The following is a 27,477-nucleotide window of genomic DNA, read 5'->3' as shown; positions in this document are numbered from 1 at the left end:
GCAGCCACAAGTCTCTTCTCCAAGTCCATGATTTTCTTTTCTTTAGAGTTATTTTATTAAATCACAAATATACAACCGCTTCCCCACGCGACACCTGAAACTTACAAATGTAATAGTCAAAGAAGGAATACTTCCACACTCTTACAAAGACCACTAGAAAGAAGCAACTAAAAAGTTAAGAAACTGTTTCTCTGCATCTGTTCCAATGTCTTCTCTACGTCACTGCACATTTATGCATCACCGAAAAGAGTGTAACATTCTTATTTCGATAACCTGAAGCTGTTCTGTTTCCTCTCAGTTCTCATCGTCTACTTATACAGTGAAGACCATGGAAAATAGGAAGAAGCTCAATATGGTCTGGCCTCCCTATACCCCTCATTTCCTCCACTGCCTCCTGGACCATAGTCTCCTCCACCATACGGAGCCACCATGTGCCTGCTCTCACCAAAGTTTCCATTCTTCACTGGACCATAGTTAGAAGGGTCCTGGTTATAATTTCCAAAGGCATTGTAATTTCCTTCTCCATAATCTCCTCCTCCATAGTTGCCATAACCGTCGCCAAAGCCGCTACTCAGGTTGCTGTATCCAGCTCCTCTATCACCATATCCTCCTCCATAACCAGGGCAACCTCCAAAACTGCCACCTGCAGGTCCTCCTCCATACTCATAATAGCCATCCCCCAAAACAGGGCCTCTTGCATAACCCTCAGATCCTCCTCTGAAATTCCTTCCTGGTCCTGCTCCAAAATTTCCACCACCACCACCACCACCACCACCACTAGGAATATCTCCAAAACCAACGTGGCGTCCTCTTCTACGTCTAGAACTTTGGACTTCCTGCATTCCTTGTCTAGACAAAGCCTTTTCTAGTTGTGCATGATGACCATTGATGGTGTGGTACTTCTGCAACACGATCTTGTCCACGGGATCATGGTCGTCAAAGGTAACAAACCCAAAGGCTGTTTTCCTCCCAGACTGCCTAATGATCTCAATAGCGTCAATAGTCCCATATCTCTCAAAGTAATCTCTGAGATGACGTTCCGTGGTGTCTTCCTTAATTCCGCCAACAAACAGCTTCTTGGTGGTGACACAAGCCCCGGGCTTTCCAGATTCCTCTCTTGGGACAACGCGTTTGGAGGCCACCACTCTTCCATCAATGGAATGAGGTCTGGCCGCCATGGCAGCATCAACCTCGGCCACGGATGAAAAGATGACAAACCCGAATCCTCTCGATCTTTGGCTTGAAGGATCCCTTATGACCACACAGTCTGTAAGTTTTCCCCATTGCTGGTAGTAGTTCCTCAGACTTTCTTCTTTGGTTTCAGAGCACAAGCCACCAATAAAGAGTTTACGGAATTGCTCGCTTTCCCTCTTTTTCTTCTTCAAGGGAACAGATTTTGAAGTTTTCTCCATTGCGGACTCAGTCAGTTGCTTCAGCTTGATTTCCTACTGCTGAGGAAGATGTGAGAGATCTCAGGGATGAGTGCAGACCTGGACCGGTCCCGGCCCTGCAGTGAAAACCTGCTGAAAGCCTGCGCTGCTGCAGGAACAGCCCCTCCAGGGGCACCTCCGCAGGGGACCTGGCGATGCTGCTACTGCTACTGCCTCTGGAGTGGCTGCGGCCCTTGAATCAATCTTGAGCGCCTTTCAGTTTTCCTGCAAAACACCATTTTCACAGGGTGACCTTTCCTGATCCAGTCATTAAAAATCCATATTGCATTTTCTCCTTTAATTTTTCCACTGTGTAATTGCGTGTCATCCCTTTATACGGCTTTTTCCCACTAAGTTGGATACTCAATGAAGAGTTGGCTGATATGGACTTGAATGTTTCACACGGACATATGCATTCGCTTTGCCCTTAGAAGGTGCTCAGATAAATTTTTTGAAAGAAACTATTCAAGTGCCAAAACCAAAAAAACTACCTTGTAAATTTTTCTAATAAATTCTCCACTCCACTACAGTCATACAAGGGTATGGTATAAGTTCTCCGGTAGGGTGCAGCTAGTTGTCACTATGTCACATCCTTTCTCTGTAATCCCAGTCAAACTCTCATCTCAAGAATCTGTTTAAAATGTAAACCTGATCAGTGCACCCCTTCTGTTCAATCTGTTGTCTTCAGGAGGTATTTTTAAAGGGAGAAACTAGACCTATTATTTTATTTCTTTTGCCCTGCGGTAATTATTATTACTTCTACCACTTACATTACTTAAGATGTCCCGGTTTGGAGGGAAAATTCCGTGATCCTCCTGTTTACAGAGCACCTACTCTGACTACAAGCCGTAATTCAGAATTTCACTTAACAAAGGCATTGCTCCAGTTTAATCTTGATGAGAATAGGGTTATAGGCTAAAGAACGTCCCCTGTAGTGTTAAGAATGATTAAGTGCTCTGATAATCAATCAGGCCCTCACAGAGACAGAGGAGCAGGGGGAGATGGAGCAGGAGGAGATGTAAGAAGGGGGAAAACACTGATGACAATTATTGATGATGAAAAGATTGGGGAAGGCCAAAGTGATGACATGTATAAAGCAGAGAACTGAGTGTTTTTTTTTTTGTTTGTTTGTTTGTTTGTTTTTGTCTTTTTGTCTTTTCTAGGGCCGCTCCCGAGGCATATGAAGGTTCCCAGGCTAGGGGTCTAATCAGAGCTGTAGCCACCGGCCCACACCAGAGCCACAGCAATGCGGGATCTGAGACGCCATGGCAATGCCGGATCCTTAACCCACTAAGAAAGGCCAGGGATCGAATCCTCAACCTCATGGTTCCTAATTGGATTCGTTAGGAACCACTGAGCCACAGAGGGAACTCCCTGAATTTTTTAAAAGAAAGAAAAAAGGACTGAGCACATTGTAGGTAAAACCCTTTTCAGAGAGAACTGTTTAAACAGAGCAAGATCAAAAACTACTACTTCATAGCGGGATTTTTGTTTTTGGCCTTTTAGGGCCACACCCGTGGCATATGGAAGTTCCCAGGCTAGGGGTTAAATTGGAGCTCCAGCTGCCGGCCTACACTACAGCCACAGCAACGCCAGAGCCCACCCGTGTCTGTGACCTACATCACAGATCCGCTAGATCCTTGACCTGCTTATTGAGGCCAGGGATCAAACCCGAATCCTCATGGATACTAGTTGGGTGGTTTCTGCTGTGCCGCAACCTGAACACCCAACAGTGATTTTTAAAAAAACAAATAAACTGGCTTATTAGCAGAAGAAAGCTTCATGATACCAAAATAGACAAAACCTTGACCATTAATTACGAGAGAACTTCTTGTATTAAGAGCTACTCTCTGCTAACTGAAAGAGATTTCACAAAAGAAAAAAGTATGTTATATGAACACTCTCTTGCCCCCAATATGAATTCCACACTCACCAGAAGAGCTAGACTGGGAAAACAGGTCCTTTCAGGTTGTCCAATCTTCCACAGCTGGACCCACTCCTGAGCTGCAGACAGCCTGAGGCTTGCTGGAAAGTTCAGTGACTTCTGCCTCTGATTCCCCTTTTATAGAGGAAGAGTGTGGATAACCCAATCTGTGAGGAGAGGAGACGCCCTATCTCAGATTGAAGGGATTAGAGAGGTTCCTACATTTTTATACACACACGCACACACAGGAATCTGAGACCCCTGACATCTCAGCTACTGTTAGAGATTTTAAAATTCAATACTTGGGCAGGGGTATTTGTCATCTCTACCAAATTTTGAAAATCAGCTTTAATTAGGACAGTATTGATGCTGGATATAGAATTCTGGCTTGATGTGAGATTTTTTTTTTAATTAAAGTATACTTGATTTACAATGTGATGCCAATTTCTTCTTTACAGCATAGTGACCCGGTCATATATAGATATACACACATACACATTCTTTTTCTCATACTATCCTCCATTGTGTTCTATCCCAAGAGGCTGGATATAATTCCCTGTGCTGTACAGTAGGACCTCATTGCTTATCCATTCTAAATGGAATAGTTGGCATCTACCAATCCAAACTCCCTGTCTACCCCACTCCCTCCCCCTCCCCCATGTGAGATTTTTTTAGCACTTTAAATAGGTGCCCTGTTGATATCTATCTTAATTTATTTTTAATTTATGTCTAGACCTCACTGATGAGCCATTTTCATGCTTTTTAGCCTCTGTATTTGCTAAAATTCTTTTCACATGGACTTTGTTCTTTAGGCCATCTTTACACTCATTATTGTTTCCTGCGTATTTGCTTTGCTTAAAGAATGTCCAGTTAATTGCATCTCTGGGTTGATGTCTTTCATCCACTTGTGATATCACTTCCTCCCCCACCTTCTCTCTGCTCCCCTTTTAATCACATCCCACTTCTCTTTCAACTCTACCCTAAGCTTTATAATATTTTCCATTCGATGCTTTTGTTGGGATATTTGCACTTCCACTGCCTCGTAGCTTAGTAAACCAGGCTTTTCTTGGGATCAAAACCTTCTTAATTACTTAGTTTCTTATATTCAGTTCTAATCTTTTTTTTTTTTTTTGATCTTTTTCCCTATTCTAGGGCTGCTCCCACGGCATATGGAGGTTCCCAGGCTAAGGGTCGAATCAGAGCTGTAGCTGCTGGCCTATGCCAGAGCCAGAGCAACCCGGGATCCAAGCCGCATCTTTGACCTACACCACAGCTCATGGCAACGCCGGATCCCCAACACACTGAGCGAGGCCAGGGATCAAACCCGAAACCTCGTGGTTCCCAGTTAGATTCGTTAACCACTGAGCCACGACGGGAACGGGAACGCCCCAAGTTCTAATCTAAACACATTCGATAGCTTTAATTTTCTAAAAAAGAAAGAGCAGCTTCATGATGAGATTTTATTCCTTTTGATACAGTAAAACTCAGGAGAAAATTATAATGTGGATCACATTAAGATGTAACAGGAGTCAGAATTCATCAGAATTCGCCAGTAAGACAGAGAGGGTGGAAAACCTGAGTGGGAGAAAAGATTTGTGTTACATATGTCTGATAAAGTACAGCAAGCTAAATTATGCAAAGACATTAGTTCTTTCGAATGAAACAAAATGCTGAAAGCCCTAGGAAAAAGGGTCAAATTCTAGTATAGGGAGTCCATAAAAATTGATAAATAGTCTGCATGAATTCTCTCACAATTGTAAATCTTATGAACTCTCCAAACAGATGAAGTATAATGGATCAAATTTAGCTTTTGGACTGAGAATGCACTTTAATCGGAAAACACTGTATTTCAAGACTGAGACAGAAGATAAGGAGATAGCTTCTTTGTTCTTCGTGCTGATGTGGACTACATTTTGAAGTGGGATTATTTTGATTTCTTCAGCTAAAGAGAAGTGTTCCCTTGTGTGTGTTCACTTTCTTTAGTGTGTTCTACAAAATGTAATATTACATAGGTTACGTTATTCTATTGCTATGGTGTTGGGTGGATAATATAATGTCTGATGTTTAATTATATGTGGCAACGTGACTGGGCTCAGGGCTGCCCAGTTAGCTGGTTCAGCATCATTTCTGGGTGTTCCTGAGGGTGAGTCTGGAAGAGATGAGCATTTGACACAGACTAAGTTAAGAAATTTATCCTCCCAGTGTGGGTGGGGCTTATCTAATTAGCTGAGGGCCCAAATTGGGGGGGTGGGGGGAGAGGTGAAGGAAGAGTGAATTCACTCTTTCTTCCTGACTTGGGATCCATTTTTCACTCCCTTGGACTCAGAGCTCCTAGTTCTCAGGACTTCAGACTTGGACTGAATTATGCCACTGGCTTTTCTGCTCCTCCAGCTTGCAGATGGTAGATTGAGGGGCTCCTCTGCCTCATAACCTAAATAGATCTCTTATTCTATATGCTTTATCTCCCATTGGTTCTGTTTCTCTAGAGAACCCTGAATGATACATACGAATAAAGTTCCCCCCAAAAAAAAGTGCACCTGAAGGAAAATTTCTAAGGCATGGGAGGAGTCTCCCCCACACCCCAGAAGGAGGTAATCCATCCCACAGGAACACACCCAAAAAAACACACTTAAAATGAATAGACACATGTTCAAGCTAACACTCTCTCTGCTATTGATCATAGCAGTTATTTCTGTGTGCCCAGTTATAAATTCTTTGCTCTAGCTATGATCTCTTTTCCTCTCATAGAGGTTAAATCACACAGGAGCAGTGAGTCAGTTTCGTTTCTTTCTGGATCACAAGCTTTGTACCAGAGCTTTGCACACAGTGGGTGCCCTATACACAGCGTGTCCGGGAATTCCTATGGTGGCTTAATGGGAGGATGTGGGTTCAATCCCTGGCCTGATTCAGTGGGTTAAGGATCGGCTTTGCTGTGGCCGTGGTAATGGCCGATTGGACCTCTAGTGGGAACTTCCATATGCTCCAGATGCAACTGTTAAAAAAAAAAAATAGGGTGACCAGATAATTTTCTCTCCAAACTGCAATATACAGGGGAATAAAGAGGGTATCGATAGTAATGCGAATAGGACACCTGGGTAAATATCTGCTGAAGACAAAAAAAAATGAAGGACTGAAACGTTAAAGAGATGTATGTGGAAATTTTTTTAAAAATTACACATATTTTACAAAATGGAAATGAACTCCCAGACTTTGAAAGCAAATTTATGGTTAGCGAAGGGGAAAGGTGGAGAGGAGGGATGGATTAGGAGTCTGCGAATGGCATGTGCACACTTTTGTGTATGGAATGGATGGTCAACAGGGACCAGCTCTACAGCACAGGGAACGCTACTCAATATTCTGTGATAACTTATATGGGAAAAGAATCCGAAAAAGACAGAATATGTGTATAACTGAATTACTTCGTTGTACAGCAGAAATTAACACAGCATTGTAAATCAGGTATGCATTTTAAACAGATCAGTGCCATTTGAATCTTGTGATTGGGTTATCAGGAGAAAGCATTTGTTGTTTTTCTTTTCTTTGTCTGTCTTTCTTTTTTTTTTTTTTTTTTTTGGAGGTGCGGTTTCGAGCATGCTGTCCAACCTCCCAAGCACAGGTGCCAAGGATGTTTTAAAGGAGTAAAAGGAGCCACAGAGAAGCCCCCAAAATTCAGCCTAAAAATTTCCTCTGGGTTCTGGCATAACCTAAACTGCCCATCTGTCAGGGGCAACACTGGGAGACTCAGAAGCGAATAGCTCCTGAAAGCGGCAGAGTCTGGAGAAATTTCTGAGGACACACGTGCTGGGAATGGATGATGGCTTTCTGGACTCATCCGGAGAAGAATGACCTTGGGAAGACCGGCTGGCTGGAAAGTTCAGATCCTAGGAAGGTCACACCCTCCTAAGCACAGTGAGCTGAGAGAGAGGAATATGCCCAGGGACGAAGTGGAAAACCAAATCACAGGCATGCTTTTAAGACATCACAGGTTTAGTTCCAGACCACAGCAATTATGTCAATACCACAAAAAGCGAATCAAACAAATTTGTTGGTTTCCTGGTACATGTAAAATTCATGTTTACACCATCACGCCATCTATGGAGTGGGCGCTGAGGGCTCTGGGAGGCTTGCCTGGTTCAGGGTTGCTGCAGAACTTCGATTTGTGAAAAACACAATAGGTGCAAAGCACAATAAAAGCAAGTGTGCCTGGAGACCTGCCATTTTACATAAAATGGAATACTGAGTTTTCATGGGCTCAAGGTGATCCATTAGTTCAAAAACTGCCTGCCATCACAAAGCTTAAGAAGGTTTAATGAAGAGTTTCCAAAAATATCTTTAACCATATCCAGCACACAATAAAAAATTTAAAAAAAAAATCCCTAGATGGAGTTCTCGTAGTGGTGCAACAGAAACAGATCCGACTAGGAACCATGAGGTTGCAGGTTTGATCCCTGGCCTCAGTCATTGGGTTAAGGATCCAGCATTGCGGTGAGCTGTGGTGTAGGTTGCAGACGCGGCTTGGATCTGGTGTGGCTGTGGCTGTGGTGTCGGCCGGCAGCTGTAGCTCTGATTGGACCCCTAGCCTGGGAACCTCCATATGCCGCGGGTGCAGCCCAAAAAAGAAAAAGAAAAAAAAAATTCCTAGGCATGCAAAGAAGCAAGCAAGTTACCCATTATGAGTATATCAATAAACAGACCTGACATAGACACAATGTAGAGGTTGGAGTTAGCAGACAAGCCTGTCAAAATAAGTATGAAATATACCCTTTTCTTTAAAGAGAAGTATCACGGACAAATTGTGGAAAACGAAGAACAAATTGCAAAGCTTCAAAGCAACCAACGAAAAGAGACATGTTACCTTTTTAAAATTTCGCCAAGTAGAGTTGATTGCAATATCGTGCCACATTCTGCTATACAGCAAAGTGACTCGGTTATACATATATACCCACCCATTTTTTATATTCTTTTCCATCTCACAGGCTGTCCCCCCTGTTTGGATATAGTTCTCTGGGTTACAGATTTCTCCTTGTTGTACATCCGTTCTCTATGCAAAAGTTTGCATCTCCTAACCCTAAAAAAACACCTGGTCCATTCCACTCCTTCCCCTCCCCTTGGCAACCGCAAGTCTGTTCTCTGTGAGACACATTTTTTTCAAAGGAGCAACAATAAAACAAATTAGGACTTTTTTAGAAGGAAATGGTACCATGTGCAGCCACATGGATGGACCTAGAGATTCTCATGCTCAGTGAAGAAAGTCAGACAGAGAAAGACAAATACCATATGGTATCGCTTATATGTAGATTCTAATAAAAATGACACAAAAGAACTTATGTACAAAAAAGAAACAAATGCACAGATTTCAAAACCCATTGTATGGTTACCATGGTGAAAACTGTTCTAGGGAGGGAATAATTGGGAGAGTGGCAATAACACATACACACGGCTGTATCAAATAGCTGATTTACTAGAGCCTACTGTCTAGCACAGGGACATTTACTCAATCCTTTGTAATAAGCTATATAGGAAAAAGAATGGATATATTTATATGTGTGACTGATTCACTTTGCTGTGCACATAAAGTTAATACAACATTGTAAGTCAACTATACTCCAAAAAGGTAATTTTTTAAAAATGCACTATATATATTTTGAAAATGTGTTAAAGTGAATCTACTATGTACAGGACAGGTGCAGGTGTGACAAATAGTATTGTAGGACTAGAAGATTAGAAGTGTGCAGTGCATGGCCCCTGCTGGGGACTCTGCCAAATTCACAGCTATGATTTGTAGCAGAGGGCAGGTGTACATTAGAGTCTTCATAAGGATGTTTAAACTTGATGTGATCTTCTTTTTTTTTGTCTCTTTAGGGCCACACCCACAGCATATGGAGGTTCCCAGGCTAGGGGTCAAATCGGAGCTGCAGCTGCTGGCCCACACCACAGTCACAGCAACGCGGGATCCAAGCCGTGTCTGCAACCTACACCACAGCTCACGGCAATGCAAAGGGGATCCTCAACCCACTGAGCAAGACCAGGGATTGAACCCACATCCTCATGGATACTAGTCAGGTTTGTTAACTGCTGAGCCACGACAGGAACTCCTGATGTGATTTTCAAAGACACATTTGTGGAAGTTCCCTTTGTGACTCATTGGTTAATGAACCCAAGCAGAATCATTGAGGATGCGGGTTCAATCCCTGCCTCCCTCAATGGGTTAAGGATCTGGCATTGCCATGAGCAGTGGTGTAGGTCACAGACATGACTTGGATCCCACATTGCTGTGGCTGTGCAGTAGTCTGGCAGCGGCAGCTCCGATTTGACTCCTAGCCTGGGAATTTCCATATGCCATGGGTATGGCCCTAAAAAGCAAATAATAATAATAATAAATGAAAACAGATTCATGCTTTGTTGTGGCTAACACTATGGGACATTTGTTTGCGTTGTCACCACTCTTCATATCAATAGATGCTTGACTTGATTAGCATTTAAGGGTAAACCTCTATTTGGATTCATTTCCACTGCGCCACAACAGGAACTCCCAGAACCATTATACACTTACTTGGGTTGTTTTGGGGAAAAGAGCATATAGAATGCATACAAGTCTTTGTTGGGTACACTTGTTGAGAGCCTTTTCTCCTAGATTGCGAACAGTCTCCTATTTTATGTGGTGTCTTTGGTTCTGATTTTAGTTCTCTCTGCAATGTGGACTTGGTCCTGATATGACACAGACGAGCTATGTATGACATGCTATACTTCAGTTACGTTCAGTATGTGACATTAATATGGTGGTGGGATTTTGTTTTATTTTTATTTTTTGGCCATGCCTGTGGCATGTGGAAGTTCCCGGGCCAGGTCTAGAACCCAAACCTCCACAGTGAAAATGCTGATCCTTAACCTGCTGTGCCCCAAGGTAACTCCGATGTGGTGAGGATTTTAACATAGAGAAACATAGTTGTGGTTACAATTGTTAAATGTCTCTTTACATGTCATCTACCTTCTCGTATTCCACTTAGGACATCCAGATTTTTTTATTGGAATATAGTTGACTTAACAATGTTGTTTTAGTTTCAGATGTACAGCAAAGTGATTCAGTAACACATATTCATATATCCATTCTGTTTCAGATTCTTTTCCCGTAGAGGTTATTACAGAGTATTGAGTAGATTTCCAGATTTTTGAGTGGAGGATTACTTCTTTCTCATGGTGTAGAAGTGATGTGGTTCGTGTGTGACCGACCACATCCTTAAGGAGCTCTTCGGCCTTAACCTGATTCCTTTCTACCTGGGGCAGTGAATGGATCCAGAAGGAGCATGTGACCCAGTTAGGGCCATGGAAGAGATTAAATTCCATGGTTTGTGCAGAATGCATGATAACTTGGAGAGGTCTTGTTCTTGTTGAGCCAACTTAAGTTTGGTTTTCTGTTATGTACAACCAAAATAAACCCAAAGGATATAATAATTCTGTAGTTACTAGTATTTATGGAGCAGTCCCTGGGTCTATCTTTATATCAAAACTCAACAGTGATACGGACATTCTTTTATCTATTCAGTTATTTCCCTGTTTGTCCCGTGTCACGATCTGTTTCTACACCCAGGGTTGCCATTTATCTCCCTACTCGGTCCTTCAATCTCAAAATTTTGTTCCTGTATCCACTCCCTTTCCTCCTCCTTCCCTTCATTCATTCATTCATTCATCCATCCATCAACTCCTCCCATTGTCCCACTTTCTCTCTCTCATTCTCTCTCTCTCTCCATCCCTCCATCTATCCCTTCTCTTCATCCTTTCTTCTAATTAATACATATTAATTAGCCATTGTCTATTTTACATGCACTGCCCATCACTATTAGGATTAGCCACAGTTTAGTTATTTATTTATTTATTTATTTACTGAGAGTTATGTATTATTCCATGGACAAAACTGAGGACTCAGTGACCCTAAGACTGCTCTGAGGAGGTAGGGGTGCAGAGGTAGATATACAGGAATTTTGCAATGAAGGGCAGGTAGTAGGAACAAAGGATTATTGGTAATAACAGAAAACTCAGCATCTCAAGCTAAGGAATTTAGCACTTTTCCATGTATGGGAAGATGCAAAAGACGGGGCACAACTGACCTCATTCCCTTGAGATGCACCTCAGCTCTCTGGGGCCTGTATCTGTGTTCTCACATCCTGAGTTTCCTCAGGGCTCCTGCCATTAGGAGTGGCTGCAGTCTGATGGCTGCCAGATGGCAGGTATTCTTTTGTGTCCTTCCTGAGTTCCCTCAGAGCTGATCGGCTCACCCTTGGAAGTGGAGGATTACCCTTATTTTATTTTATTTTTTTTCTGGAGTTCCCGGCCCAGGGATCAGATCTAAGCCACAGTTGCGGCAACACTAGATGCTGTAACCCACTGTGCCAGGCCAGGGGTCGAACCTGCGTCCCAGGGCTCCAGAGATGCTGCCGGTCCCACTGTGCCACAGCGGGAACTCTAGACAAGACACATTTTAAATGCTCAGTAGTAATGTGTGGCTAGTGTCTACCAGGTTGGGAAAAGACATTAAAATATACTGTCTTTTTAGAGCAGTTCTAGGTTTACACAAAAATGGAAAGTACAAAGGTTTCTCACACATTCCATTTTCACCCTACCCCCCACTGTTTCCTCTATGATTAACATCTTTCATTTGCATGATATATTTGCTATAAGTAATGAAACAATATTGATACATTATTATTAACTGAAGTCCATAGTTGACACTAGGGTTAACTCTTTGGGTTGTACCGTTTATGAGTTTTGAGAAAGACATCCTGTGCCCACCATGATGTCATATACAGAATAATTGCTTTGTTGTCATAAAAATTCCCTGTGCTCCAGGGCCATATATATATATTTATAGGTGTGACCATTGCCATCAACGTTTAGGGTCATGGGGAACAGAGGAGTACTTTCTAAGTATTATCCTCTGCTTTTTTTTTTCTTTTTTTTTTTCCCACTGTACTGCAAGGGGGTCAGGTTATCCTTACATGTATACATTACAATTACAGTTTTTCCCCCACCCTTTCTTCTGTTGCAACATGAGTATCTAGACAAAGTTCTCAATGCTATTCAGCAGGATCTCCTTGTAAATCTATTCTAAGTTGTGTCTGATAAGCCCAAGCTCCCGATCCCTCCCACTCCCTCCCCCTCCCATCAGGCAGCCACAAGTCTCTTCTCCAAGTCCATGATTTTCTTTTCTGAGGAGATGTTCATTTGTGCTGGATATTAGATTCCAGTTATAAGTGATATCATAGGATATTTGTCTTTGTCTTTCTGGCTCATTTCACTCAGGATGAGATTCTCTAGCTCCATTCATGTTGCTGCAAATGGCATTATGTCATTTTTTTCTATGGCTGAGTAGTATTCCATTGTGTATATATACCACATCTTCCGAATCCAATCATCTGTCGATGGACATTTAGGTTGTTTCCAGGTCCTGGCTATTGTGAATAGTGCTGCAATGAACATGCGGGTGCATGTGTCTCTTTTAAGTAGAGTTTTGTCCGGATAGATGCCCAAGAGTGGGATTGCGGGGTCATATGGAAGTTCTATGTATAGATTTCTAAGGTATCTCCAAACTGTTCTCCATAGTGGCTGTACCAGTTTACATTCCCACCAGCAGTGCAGGAGGGTCCACTTTTCTCCACACCCCCTCCAGCACTTGTTATTTGTGGATTTATTAATGATGGCCATTCTGACTGGTGTGAGGTGGTATCTCATGGTAGTTTTGATTTGCATTTCTCTTATAACCAGCGATGTTGAGCATTTTTTCATGTGTTTGTTGGCCATCTGTATATCTTCTTTGGAGAAATGTCTATTCGGGTCTTTTGCCCATTTTTCCATTGATTGATTGGTTTTTTTGCTGTTGGGTTGTATAAGTTGCTTATATATCCTAGAGATTAAGCCCTTGTCAGTTGCATCATTTGAAACTATTTTCTCCCATTCTGTAAGTTGTCTTTTTGTTTTCTTTTGGGTTTCCTTTGCTGTGCAAAAGCTTTTCAGTTTGATGAGGTCCCATGGGTTTATTTTTGCTCTTATTTCTGTTGCTTTGGGAGACTGACCTGAGAAAATATTCATGATGTTGATGTCAGAGAGTGTTTTGCCTATGTTTTCTTCTAGGAGTTTGATGGTGTCCTGTCGTATATTTAAGTCTTTCAGCCATTGGGAGTTTATTTTTGTGCATGGTGTGAGGGTGTGTTCTAGTTTCATTGCTTTGCATGCAGCTGTCCAGGTTTCCCAGCAATGCTTGCTGAATAGACTTTCTTTTTCCCATTTGATGTTCTTGCCTCCCTTGTCAAAGATTAATTGACCATAGGTGTCAGGGTTTATTTCCGGATTCTCTATTCTGTTCCATTGGTCTGTCTGTCTGTTTTGGTACCAGTACCACACTGTTTTGATGACTGTGCCTTTGTAGTATTGCTTGAAGTCTGGGAGAGTTATGCCTCCTGCTTGGTTGTTGTTTCTCAGGATTGCTTTGGCGATTCTGGGTCTTTTGTGGTTCCATATAAATGTTTGGATTGTTTGTTCTAGTTCTGTGAAAAATGTCATGGGTAATTTGATAGGGATTGCATTGAATCTGTACATTGCTTTGGGTAGTGTGGCCATTTTTACAATATTAATTTCTTCCAATCCAGGTACGTGGAGTATCTTTCCATTTCTTTACATCTTCTTTGATTTCTTTGATTAAAGTTTTATAGTTCTCGGCATATAGGTCCTTTACCTCTTTGGTCAGGTGTATTCCGAGGTATTTGATTTTGTGAGGTACAACTTTAAAAGGTATCGTATTTTTGTATTCCTTTTCTAATGTTTCATTGCTGGTATACAGAAATGCAACTGACTTCTGAATGTTAATCTTATATCCTGCTACTTTGCTGAATTTATGAATCAGTTCAAGGAGTTTTGGGGTTGAGTCCTTAGGGTTTTCTAGGTATAGTATCATGTCATCTGCATACAGTGACAGTTTGATCTCTTCTCTTCCTATATGGATGCCTTTGATTTCTTTTGTTTGTCTAATTGCTGTGGCCAGGACTTCCAAAACGATGTTGAAGAAAGAGCAGTGGTGAGAGTGGGCATCCCTGTCTTGTTCCAGATTTGAGTGAGAAGGCTTTCAGTTTTTCCCCATTGAGGATTATATTTGCTGTGGGTTTATCATAAATGGCTTTGGTTATATTCAGGGATGTTCCCTCTATACCCACTTTGGCGAGGGTCTTGATCATGAATGGATGTTGAACTTTGTCACATGCTTTTTCTGCATCTATTGAGATGATCATATGATTTTTGACTTCTTTTTTTGTTAATGTGGCTATGATGCTGATTGATTTGCGTATGTTGAACCATCCTTGTGAACCTGGGATGAACCCAACCTGGTCATGGTGTATAATCTTTTTGGTATGTTGTTGGATTCGGTTGGCTAAGATTTTGTTGAGCATTTTTGCATCTATATTCATCAATGATATTGGGCGATAGTTTTCTTTTTTGGTGGTATCTCTGCCTGGTTTTGGAATGAGGGTGATGGTGGCCTCATAGAATGTCTTTGGGAGTATTCCTTCTTCTTCAACCTACCACATCTTCTTTAGCCAACCTTCTGTTGATGGACATTTAAGTTGCTTCCATGTCTTGGTTATTGTAAATAGTGCTGCGATGAAGATGGGGGTGCATGTTATCTTTTTGAATTATGGTTTTGTCTAGATATATGCTCAGGAGCATATATCTTTATGACTTAGATCTTGATATGTCCCCCTTTCCGCTTTAGGGCAGTATTTTGGAGCTCTCTGGATTACTGCCCCCTGGGCTATAGTTAGTGGACAAAACAAAAGATGTCCTGGTCCTCGGGGACAACCACCACTCCCAAAGGTGGGCCGCTGATCCCCATGGGAACTCGGGAAAGAAGCAGAGAAGACTGACCCAGAGCTGAGGTGCATCTCCAAGGAGTGACTCCCGTAAGCCCAGACCTTTAAATCTTCCCATAGAAACTGGTTTTCTGTCAATCGTTCGTGCCTATAACCTTCCCTTTGTTGCAAAATTCATAAATCCTAGCACCCCCACTCAACTGCTCGGAGCGGTTTCTCAGGGCTACCTGAGATGCTATCTCCTGGGCTTAAGTCCTAATTTCACCCCAAAGAAGATTTAACTCTCAACTTTTCAGGTGGTATTTTTTTAGTCGACAGGGGCTATGCTCAATATCCTGTCATAACCTACATGGGGAAAGAATCTGAAGAAGAACGGATATATGTCAAGGTGTAACTAATCCGCTTGGCTGTACACCTGAAACTAACCCAATGTTGCAAATCAACTATACTCCCATATTTTTTTTCTTTAAAGAAGGAGATGCTAGTGGCAAAAAGGAAAATGAGCAGTGGGGAAATATCAGTGTTTAGTGTTGCAAAGGATGGCAACATCCTGCCTGCCAGGTGTTTTCAATAGGAAGCATCCAGACTTGGGGAAGCTCTTAAATGACACCAGGAAAATAACTAGTTCTTTAAGTGCTTCTGGTTCTGAACGTGAGGGAGGACACTCTACATAAATGGCCTCGTTTAATTCTGCAACCCCTTTAGGGATTAATAACATCATGTTGCAGGTTGATGATCTGGGAAAAGGCAGAGTGAATGGATGGGGAAATTAATGCCATAGGCACTGATCGTCTTACTGTTTGTCGCTGGGCATTTTTCTCTTGCAACTCATTGGTAGATCAGAAGCATTATGGTATCTCAAAGTCCCATCTACTTTTCATTTGTGTTGGCCTCACTGGATTCTTTTTTCTTTTTTTTTTTTTTTTTTTTTTTTTTTTGTCTTTTCTAGGGCTGCTTCCCGTGACATATGGAGGTTGCCAGGCTAGGGGTCGAATCGGAGCTGTAGCCACCGACCTACACCAAAGCCACAGCGGTGTGGGATCCGAGCCGCGTCTGTGACCTACAACACAGCTCATGGCAACACCAGATCCTTAACCCACTGAGCGAGGCCAGGGATCAAACCCGCAACCTCCTGGTTCCTAGTCGGATTCGTTAACCACTGTGCCACGATGGGAACTAACTCCGCCTCACTGTATTCTTGCCATGAGGTTGCCCTATGAATGCATTGGCTGCAGAAGATCAGGTCCTTACCCCAAAGCAGGCTTTTCATCTTGAGTGCACTTCCCGACACGGTGATAATGTAGCTCTGTTAGCTGCACCCCTTTCTCAGGAATGTCCAATTTCACAATCCTGCTGGTGAGCCAGGGAGTCTGGCTGAAGAAAGAAAATCAGATGCAGAGCATGCCATTCTCAACTTCTGGAATTTCCGGGAAGGTCTGGGATTGAAAATCAAAGTAGGAGAGTATTCCCCACATGCTCCGTGTGGCCAGGAATTATCTTTATCCGAGGAGATGCTAGAGTGGGCTGCAGGAATCACTGAGGTGGGTAGGACCCAATCACAATGCTTTACACTATATGCAAATGACCAAGTTCTTGGAGTTCGCGCTGTGGCACAGTGGGTTTGGTGCAGTGGGTTAAGAATCCGGCTACAGTGCCTCAGGCTGCTATGGAGGCATGGGTTTGATCCCCATCCTGGGAACTTCCATATCCTATGGATTCAGCCTTAACAAAATAAATGAAACAAAACCCCCACAAAATCTTGCTGTGGGTGGTTTGCCTCCTTTCAGAGCATGGTAGAAGGTTACATATGGGCATTTAACAACTTGCTTCTAACTTAAGAATCTAATGAAAAATGACACAAGGAGTTCCCGCTGTGGTGCAGCAGGATTGGTGGCATCACTGCAACGCTGGTATGCAGGTTTGATCCCTGGCCCAGCACAGTGGATTAAGGATCCAGTGCTGCCAGAGCAATGGTGTAGGTCGAAGCTTCGGCTTGCATCTGATCCCTGGACTGGGAATTCCATATGCCCAGGGACAGGGGGAGGAAAAAGACATGAAAAAACCTTATTTATAAAACAAAAACAAACTGAGAGATTTCAAAACCAATCTTATGGCTACCATAGGTGAAACTGTTTCAGGGGGATAGTTGTGAGGGTTGGAATGAAATAAACACACTATTGTGTGAAAAAGATGATTAATGAGAACCTACCGGATAGGACAGGAAGATCTACTTAATAGTTTGTAATAAAGTATATGGGAAAAAAAAGAATGGATATATTTATATGCATGGTTGATTCACTTTGCTCTGCTCCCCTGAAACTAATACAACATTGTAAGTCAACTATACGTCACTACAATTCAATTTAAAAAAAGGGAAATTTTCTGGTTTACCAATTGTCCAATGGATGGAAACAGAACATATTTATTCAACCAATGTGTGTGTACATATATGTACATATATATACATGTATATTCATATTTCATATGTATATGAATGACTGGGTCACTGCTGTGCAGCAGAGTGTATGTATGTATATTACACACATGTATGTATATAATCATATAAATATGAATGACTGGGTCACTGCTGTGCTGTAGAAATTGGCACAACAGGAGTTCCCGTCGTGGCGCAGTGGTTAACGAATCCGACTAGGAACCATGAGGTTGCGGGTTCGGTCCCTGCTCTTGCTCAGTGGGTTGACGATCCGGCGTTGCCGTGAGCTGTGGTGTAGGTTGCAGACGCGGCTCGGATCCTGCGTTGCTGTGGCTCTGGCATAGGCCAGCGGCTTCAGCTCCGATTGGACCCCTAGCTTGGGAATCTCCATATGCCACAGAAGCGGCCCAAAGAAATAGCAAAAAGACAAAAAAAAAAAAAAAAAGAAAAGAAAAAGAAATTGGCACAACATTGTAAATCAACCATACTTTTATTAAAAATGCAAAAATAAAATAAATATGAAATCTGTGTATCATCCAATACTCTGAAACACCCTAGTTATTGCAGAATTAAAGTCACAGATGGTACCAACAAGTATCCCATTTTCTCCAGACTCCCTGCACCGTATGCAGCGAGAGCTGTGGTCCTGGATTCAGGAAAAGCCTTCTGGAGGGAAAGTCTATCTGTTGCTTCAGCTGCACTCCCTGCCCAGAGAATGAGATTTCCAGTGAGACAGGTGAGTGTACGCCTTGCAGGCGATTCTCCATCACTCTCTCATAGCTGCCATTCACCAACGGAAATGGGGAGGTTCTGGATGAGAACTTCAGAGTCAAAATTCTTTCTTTCTTCATTTAGGAATTTAATTCATTTAATCATTATAAGCAGTATTATTTCCACCTGAAATGACACACTCGATCTCTCTGCCCTGAACTAGCTTACTTGACTCCTTGTTTGAGACCCATGGCTGGCACGATCCATGTCGAGAGACCTTTTTTTAAAAAAGCATTTGATTGAAGTCTAGGTAGTTTAAAATGTTGCGGTAGTTTCTGCTGTATAGCAAAGTGATTCAGTTATACATATACATATATGTGTGTATATATATACACATTCTTCTTCATATTCTTTTCCATGATGGTTTATCGCAGATGTTGAATAAAATTCCCCGTGTTCTACAGTAGGACTTTGTTATTTATCTATTCTTTATATCATAGTTTGCATTGGCTAATCCCAAATTTCCAGTCCATCTGTCCTCACCCTCTCCTCGACAGCCACAAGTCTTTTCTCCATGTCTCTGCGTCCGTTTCTGTTTTGTAAGTAAGTTCATTTGTGTCATATTTTACTTTCCACATATAAGTGATAACATACGGTATTTGTCTTTTTCTGACGATTCATTTAGTATGATGATCTCTAGGTCTATCTGTGTTGCTGCAGATGGCATTATTTCATTCCTTTTGATGGCTGAGTAATATTCCATTGCATGTGCATATATATATATATAAACATCTCCTTTCTCCATTCATCTGTCGGTGGACATTTAGGTTGTTTCCATATTTTGGCTATCGTGGATAGTGCTGCTATGAATATTGGGGTGCGTGTGTCTTTTCTAACTATAGTTTGGACTGGATATATGCTCCGGAGTGGGATTGCTGGATGACATGGTAAATAACTCTAGTTTTAGTTTTTTGAAGAACCTCCATACTATTTAAGGAAGCCCTTCTTGACCACTCCACAATAACCTAACTCATCTCTGTTGCAGCATTTCACACAATATGAGAAGTACTTATTTTTCATCTTCTTTAAAACTACACTCGGATCACAGTGAGGCAATGGATCTAAATATGTTTGTGCTTTCAGTGTCTATGATTGTTCCTGACAAACAGCAGGAGTCCAGAAAGGTTGTGTTTGATGTTAGAAGTGGGTATTTTTGCAGTGCCCAACATGCTTGTTGTTCAGCATCTTCTTAGTGAGTGAGTCTTGGTCTTGATGTCCTCAAGTTCACAGATGAACAGGGGTGATGATGTATAATAATGGGATTCCAGGTGGTGACATAGAACTGCAGTAAAGGTATTCGGAGATCAGCGGGGTAAAATAAGGGATAGTGTCTACACTTCAGGGAAAGGAGATGTCACAGAATTCTTTGTAGGGGCAATACCATGGTATCATATGAGACTAACAAAAAGAGTAATGAATACTTGGTGAACTACTGAATTGGCAGAAAGGGGCAAAGTAGGGGGTTCAAGTTGTGGCTCATTGGATTAAGAACCTGACACAGTCTCTGTGAGGATATGGGTTTGATCCCTGGCCTCACTCTGTGGATTAAGGATCTGGCATTGCCATGAGCTGTGGGGTAGGTTGCAGATGCAGCTCTGATTCAACCCCTAGCCTGGGAACTTACATATGCTATAAAACATTTTTTAATGTGTTTCAATAGTCTGGAAAAAAAGGTCAGTATTTATTGGAAATCATTATCTACAGAGGATTCTTTTTTTTTTTTTCTTTTCACATCTGCACTTGCGGCTTATGGAAGTTCTCAGGCTAGTGGTTGAGTTGGAGCTGTAGCTGCCGCCTACACCACAGCCACAGCAATGACAGATCTGAGCCGCATCTGTGACCTGTGCTTCAGCTTGCAGCCAGATACTTAACCCACTAATCGAGGCCAGGGTGGAACCCACATCCTCAAGGAGACTACATCAGGTCCCTAACCCACTGGGCCACAACAGGAGCTCCTGCAGAGGATCTTATATTTGGTGTTTAGATCGACAGAGAAGGAAATTAGGCTAACCTTGTCCAGTGCCCATCTTTGGGGACCAGTGAATAAAAGAAAATGACTGAACCTGGGCTGATGACAATTTGCCTTTCTCCCCAGAGGCGGATCGGGGTTTGAAGTGTTCAGAGCATCAGTATGCCAACAGAAAGCGAGATTGCTGCCTTCAAAAAGTTGTAACCTTTCTAGCATACGGGGACCCCCTGGGGATGTCTCTGACCTGCTCAGCTCTGTGCCTGTCTGCTCTCACAGCTGCGGTGCTGGGGATCTTTGTCAAGCACAGGGACACAGCCATTGTCAAGGGTAACAATCGAACTCTCAGCTGTGTCCTCCTCCTCTCCCTCACCTTCTGTTTTCTCTGTTCTTTACTCTTCACCGGCCGTCCCAACACAGCCACCTGCATTCTTCAACAAAGGGCACTTGGAGTGGTTTTCACTGTGGCTATTTCCACTGTCTTGGCCAAAACCATCACTGTGGTTGTAGTCTTCAAGGTCACTGCTCCAGACGAAAGGATGCGGCAGTGGTTGTTGTCAGGGGCACCTAACTTCGTCATTCCCATCTGCTCCTTTATCCAGCTGAATCTTTGCGGAGTCTGGCTGGGAACCTCCCCTCCCTTCATTGACACAGATACACACTCAACACGGCCACATCATCATCGTGTGCACCAAGGGCTCCGTCACTGCCTTCTACTGTGTCCTGGGGTGCCTGGGCTCCTTGGCCCTGGGGAGGTTCTCCTTGGCTTTCCTGGCCAGGAACCTGCCTGACATCTTCAATGAAGCCAAGTTCCTGACCTTCAGCATGCTGGTGTTCTGCACTGTCTGGGTCACTTTCCTCCCCGTCTACCACAGCACCAAGGGCAAGGTCATGGTGGCATGGAGATCTTCTCCATCTTGGCCTCCAGTGCTGGGCTGCTGGGCTGCTGGGCTGCAGCTTTGCCCCAAAGTGCTACATTATTCTCCTAAGTCCTGATAAGAACACTCTGCGTAGGTTAAGGGATCAAACACATTCTGGGAGCCAGAAGTCTTCTTAAGCTTTCACTCATGTGTTTCCTAAAATGAATAGAGTAAGAAGACAAAGCTGTAGAATTCTTACCATCAGAGAGATTACAGGTGTGATCTATTTTCTTCAATGAATAAACAACTCTCACTTGTTTCTTTACAAAGTTGTGGGGGGCACTGTACCCCTCAGCCATCCTACTTTTCAACCTTGCACTTCACTTTGGGTTCTTCTCACTAAATCTACTAATTAATTTTCATGTTCTTTCTTTTCTTTTTTGGGGGGGCCACACCACAGCATATGGAGGTCCCCAGGCTAGGGGTCGAATCGGAGCTGTAGCTGCTGGCCTATGCCACAGCGTGAGCAACTCAGGATCTGAGCAGCGTCTGCAACCTACACCACAGCTCACGGCAACGCTGGATCCTTAACCCACTGAGCGAGGCCAGGGATCGAACCTGCGTTCTCATGGGTGCTAGTCAGATTCGTTTCCACTGAGCCACGACAGGAACTCCCTCATGTTCTTTCTTTTTCTTTTTTATTTATTTTTTCCGCTGTACAGCATGGGACCAAGTTACACATACATGTATACATAATTTTTCCTCGCATTGTCGTGTTGGGATGTAAGTATCTAGACATAGTTCTCAGTGTTACACAGCAGGATCTCATTGTAAATCCATTCCAAGAGCAATAGTTTGCATCCATTAACCCCAAACTCCCGATCCCTCCCACTCCCTCCCCCTCTCCCTCGGCAACCACAAGTCTATTCCGCAAGTCCATGATTTTCTTTTCTGTGGAAAGGTTCATTTGTGCTGTACACTGGATTCCAGTTGTAAGTGACATCACGTGGTATTCGTCTTTCTCTTTCTGACTTATTTCACTCAGGATGAGAGTCTCTAGTTCCATCCATGTTGCTGCAAATGGCATTAGGTTGTTCTTTTTTATGGCTGAGTCATATTCCATTGTGTTTATAGTCCACATCTTCCTAATCCAATCATCTGTCGATGGACATTTGGGTTGTTTCCATGTCTTGGCTATTGTGAATAGAGCTGCAATGAACATGCGGGTGCATGTGTCTTTTTCAAGGAAAGTTTTGTCCGGATAGATGCCCAAGAGTGGTATTGCTGGATCATACGGAAATTCTGTGTATAGATTTCTAAGGTATCTGCATACTGTTCCCCATAGTGGCTGTACCAGCTTACATTCCCACCAGCAGTGCAGGAGGGTTCCCTTTTCTCCACAGCCCCTCCAGCACTTGTTATTTGTGGACTTATTAATGATGGCCATTCTGACTGGTGTGAGGTGGTATCTCATGGTAGTTTTGATTTGCATTTCTCTTATAATCAGCGATGTTGAGCATGTTTTCATGTGCTTGTTGGCCATCGGTACATCTTCCTTGGGAAATGTCTATTCGGGTCTTTGGCCCACTTTTCCATTGGGTTGTTGGCTTTTTTTGCTGTAGAGTTGTATAAGTTGCTTATATATCCTAGAGATTAAGCCCTTGTCCATTGCATCGTTTGAAACTATTTTCTCCCATTCTGTAAGTTATCTTTTTGTTTTCTTTTTGGTTTTCTTTGCTGTGCAAAAGCTTGTCAGTTTGATGAGGTCCCATTGGTTTATTTTTGCTCTTATTTCTGTTGCTTTGGGAGACTGACGTGAGAAAATATTCATAAGGTTGATCTCATGTTCTTTTTTGATTTGTGTTTTTGGTAACCACTTTTATGTCATCTTCCACTTGGATTTTTCATTTATTTTTCCCTTTCCAATTCACCTGACAGACACCATAAAATCTCCTTTTCTTTCATCTACTCTTGGTTATCCAATGACCCAAGAGCATTTGGGTTCATCTTGTTTGAGTCTCTGTACTTTCTGCAATTGGATGTTTCCTTCTTCAAGTTAGAAAAGTTATCAGCCATAATTTCATTAAAAGCATTTTCTATCTATTTCTCTCTCTTCTCCTTCTGGAACCCTCAAATTATGAATGTTAATACACATGGGGTTGTCTCAAAGGTGCCTAAAACTATCTTCATGTTTAAATTCCGCTGTTTGCTGTTCCGTTGGGGCGATTTCCATTATTCTACCTTCCACGTCGCTTATGTCTTCATTTCCACCAGTTAAACTGCTCTTCATTCCTTCCGGTGTATTTTTCCTTTCAGTTATTGTATTCTTCCGCCTTGAGTTCTTCTATATTTTCAAGATTTTTTATTTGAAGTTCTCTCTGTGTTCATCTATTCTTTCCCAAGTTTAGTTGGCATTCTTATTACTTTGGCTTTGATCGCCTTATCAGATAAATTGTCTCTGTTTCATTAGGTTTCTTTCCCAGAGGCTTTGTCTTGTTCTTGCCTTTGAAACATATTCCTCAGTCTTGTAGTTTTCTTTAACTTTCTGTTTGTCTCTATGAAATGAGGTGAAATAGTTATCCACCCCAATCTTTTCTTTTCTTTTCTTTTCTTTTTTTTTTTTTGTCTTTTTTAGGGCTGCACCTGCAGCATATGGAGGTTCCTGGGCTAGGGGTTGAATTGGAGCTGCAGCTGTGAGCCTACACCACAGCCACAGAAAGGCCAGATACTTAGCACATTGAGTGAGGCCAGAGATCGAACCTACATCCTCGCAGACACTATGTTGGGTTCTTAACCCATGAAGCCACAATGGGAAGTCTGGAATCAAGTCCTTTTAAAGAAACAACCCCTGCAGTATTGCTACCACTCAGATGTGACTGCGTCATGAAGGCTCTCTGGATCCTTTGTATGTCCAATGCTAACATAACCACTTGTCACCAAACACAGGACCCTCACCTCCAAGATAGACTTCCCCACCCCTAACATGAATAGAAGATGTAGTGGATTGAGTGGTCACTAAAAATTCCTGCCCTCCTAGAACCTCAGAATGAGACTTCATATGAAATAGGTTTTCTGTATAGCAGAAATTAACACAACATTGTAAATCAACTCTACTTCAATAAAAATTTTTAAAAATAACCATGCATATACCTGTCTCCACCTCCGTTCCCTAACGGATCATGTGCCTGGTACCTACCTGATGGGCCAGAAAAGGCCATGTGACACCTCTCATTCCCAGAACCCTAGATGATTGGAATATGCAGATTTTTATCTCACGCTGAAGAGTTAGAATCTGGAGTTCCCGTTGCGGCTCAGTGGGTTAAGAACCCGGCATAGTGTCCATGAGGGTTCAATCCCTGGCCTTGCTCGGTGGGTTAAAGATCCACCACAAACTGCATTGCAAGTCACAGATGTGGCTGTGGCACAGGCTTTGTAGCACTAGCTCTGACTGGATCCCTAGCCTGGGAATGTCCATATGCCACAGGTGTGGCCCTAAAAAGAAAAAAAAGTGAGGATCTGCCCTAGTCCTAGGGTGGTGACAGCTGCCCCCCTCCCCAGTAACCCACCCGCCATGAAAGCTGTGGGCTCTGGGAGAGAATTCGTCCCAATTTCAATCTAGAGCCTGTTGTGGAAGCACAAGCCTGGCCGCCCACCTTAACTCGCCTTCTGCCCTCCCCGTTTCTCAGTCACTCTTTGGCCCTCTGTACTCAGACTTCCATTTCTACCAGTGACAAAAACTACTCCACCAAAGGGGTCCAAGGAAGTCCAGAAAATGCCTTCCAAACCCACATCGGTCATTTTCCTTCTGACCTAGTGAAACAGTCTTCCCCTCTGACTTCTGTAGCGTGATATTTTTATTCCACTTTTTATGTGTTTACAAATAATTACGTTTACTGAATAAGTTGTTTATGAGGAAAATGACTTGTTTATTGAATAATTATTTATAGAATATTACAGATTACAATGTGCCCCACACGGTGAGCTGGGCAAATTTTAGTGACTGAGGACGTGTTTCTGTGCAAAGGCAATAAGCTTGCTAGCAAGTCATTGTCAGCCTAAACTATTTCCAAAGACCATGTTCCTTCCTAAGACTTGAAGGTTAGAAGTTCCCTGGTAGCATAGCAGGATAAGGATCCAGGGATATCACTGCTGTGGCTTGGGTACGATCCCTGGCCTGGGAACTTCTATGTGCTGTCAGTTCAGCCAAAAAAAAAAAAAAAAGAAAAAAAGAATTGAAAGTTAAAGTCTAATTTTTAAAAATTCCCGGAGGTTCCATTGTGGCTAAGGTTAAGAACCAGACTGGTATCCTTGAAGATGGAGGTTGGGTCCCTGGCCTCACTCAGTGGGTTAAAGGATATGGCGTTGCTGGAAGCTGTGGCATAGGTCACAGATGTGACTCAGATCTGTCATTGCTGTGGCTGTGATGTAGGCCGGCAGCCGCAGCTCTGATTTGACCCCTAGCCTGGGAACATCCATGTGCCATGGGTGCAGCCCTAAAAAGACAAAAACTCCCCCTTAATTTTTAGGTAACAGATAAGGACATAACATGTAGTGGTTTAACATGTAGTGAACTACAGAAAAAGGACTTATTTAGCATTCAGCACAAAAATAGAAAAAAAAATGGAATATGTTAGAACAATATGTAAAAGCAAGCTGAAGAAAGTAAGATGTTTATGGAGCTAATTTCACATTAAAAATAAAATCTCTTCCAAGTGTCATTTCTTCCTTGAGTGTAACTAATACCAGAAAATATTTTAAAAATGAAATAATCCCTCAGGCTATATTACCTCTATAGAATTCCATATAAAAGTCAATAAATAAATCAGAGTAAACAGAAATTAAGGTGCACAAGGACAAGCAGAGGTCCTTTTTCTTGCCCTTCCCCCAAAACCCAATCTCTCATCCACAAAACCACTTACTCTTTACATATTTGTCAAACAAGAGTTTAATAGATGACAATATTAATATAACAAAGCATCTCAGTCCAGAGCAAGAAACAGGGTTAACATTCACAAAGGCAAGGAGAACAAGGGTAGGGGGCTGTCACATAGTGACCACGTCCCAAGGGCCACGCCACTCCTTGGCTTCTTCAGGACACGCCTAAGTTCCCGAGACCCCTGGCTCTCTCTGCCTCCCTGGCCAGCTTGTCTGCCCTCAAGGCCATAGCCAGCCTCTCTCTTGCTTTCTTCACTTTCTGAGCCTGCCGGCGAATATGGCCATATGTTATTACTGGTTGTTTGCAGAGGGACTCGGGGAGGAAGAGCCCCAATCCCGGGATCATCTCTGCCCCATCTGAAGACTGGGCAGGGATGGCCTTGGTGCTGGGGTGCAGTGACCTTGCACCAGCAAGGCTGTTGGATTCAACTGCACCACCAGGGGCAATGTCGCGGACTACTTTTGCGCTGTCCAAGGTACTGAAAAGGTCTCCTTCTGGACTGCAGGCCTGGAGCCCCTGCAGTCTCCTGAATGCACAGACTTGCTGGGGCTTCTTCAGGGTCTCCTCTTGTTGACTGCGCCTGACCTTGTTGCCAGGATGAGCAGTTGTCTTTGTGACTGGCCTCTTGAAAATGCAGCTGGTGAGCCTTAGAGGAAGGCCAGATCTGTCACGATGTCTCTGCTTGGTCCTGGCTAAGTGGACTTGTCTTTTCTCCTCCAGTGCCTGGGGCATCATATTTCTCTTGAGCTTCTCCTTGGAAAACAAAAGGAAATGTGAAATTTGAAGACAAGGGCAGATGAAACCTCCATCCCTCATGGAGAATGTTCTTGGCTCATTTGGAGAACCACCCTCCTTTTTCCCTGGAGAAATGGGTCTCCAGTGACACTGTATCACCATCTCTGAGAGGGTTGTTAAAACTCATATTTCTGGATCTCCACCCAAGTGTCCGGGATGGAAACAACAATTTGCATTCCTTAGTGTTCCCAGCTGATGCTGCTGGTACCGGCATCACACACTGAGAACTGGATCCTGGGACATCCAGCAGATGTAAGTCAAGGACAGAAAGGTCAAGGTCATTATCCAGCACCAATTCCAGACTCTTCCCCTCCACCATCCTCCTTTGGAGCTGCTTTCCTCTTCCCATCCCTCTCACTGCCAACTACACATATGCTGGCACCCCTAACACACCACCTTTTGGACATGGGGATCCCAGGATCCCAAGACATAAAACTGTTTTCTTTCTTTTCTTTTCTTTTTTTTTCTTTTTTTTTTTTTTTTTTTTGATTTTTAGGGCCGCCCGT

General features: G+C 42.9%; 2 protein-coding genes and 1 pseudogene across 2 annotated transcripts; 1 reads left to right on the top strand and 2 right to left on the bottom strand.

The window, feature by feature from the left end:
* On the bottom strand, positions 1-3,666 carry LOC110259351 (annotated as a pseudogene).
* On the top strand, positions 15,177-21,437 carry LOC102167856 (vomeronasal type-2 receptor 116-like). Its single transcript, XM_021085141.1, is given in 8 exon segments — positions 15,177-15,213; positions 15,521-15,599; positions 16,540-16,750; positions 18,256-18,379; positions 20,510-21,038; positions 21,040-21,275; positions 21,278-21,319; positions 21,322-21,437. Coding segments are annotated over 8 exon segments (1,374 nt in total).
* LOC110259658 (putative methyl-CpG-binding domain protein 3-like 5) lies at positions 26,110-26,824 on the bottom strand (the record flags this gene model as incomplete). The annotated part of the gene is made up of 1 exon (XM_021085140.1): positions 26,110-26,824. A coding segment is annotated over one exon (495 nt), but the record flags the coding sequence as incomplete, so codon positions are not given.

Source organism: Sus scrofa, chromosome 2 (assembly GCF_000003025.6).
Source record: "Sus scrofa isolate TJ Tabasco breed Duroc chromosome 2, Sscrofa11.1, whole genome shotgun sequence".
Classification (NCBI taxonomy): domain Eukaryota; kingdom Metazoa; phylum Chordata; class Mammalia; order Artiodactyla; family Suidae; genus Sus; species Sus scrofa.
This window is presented reverse-complemented; position numbering and strand designations above follow the sequence as displayed.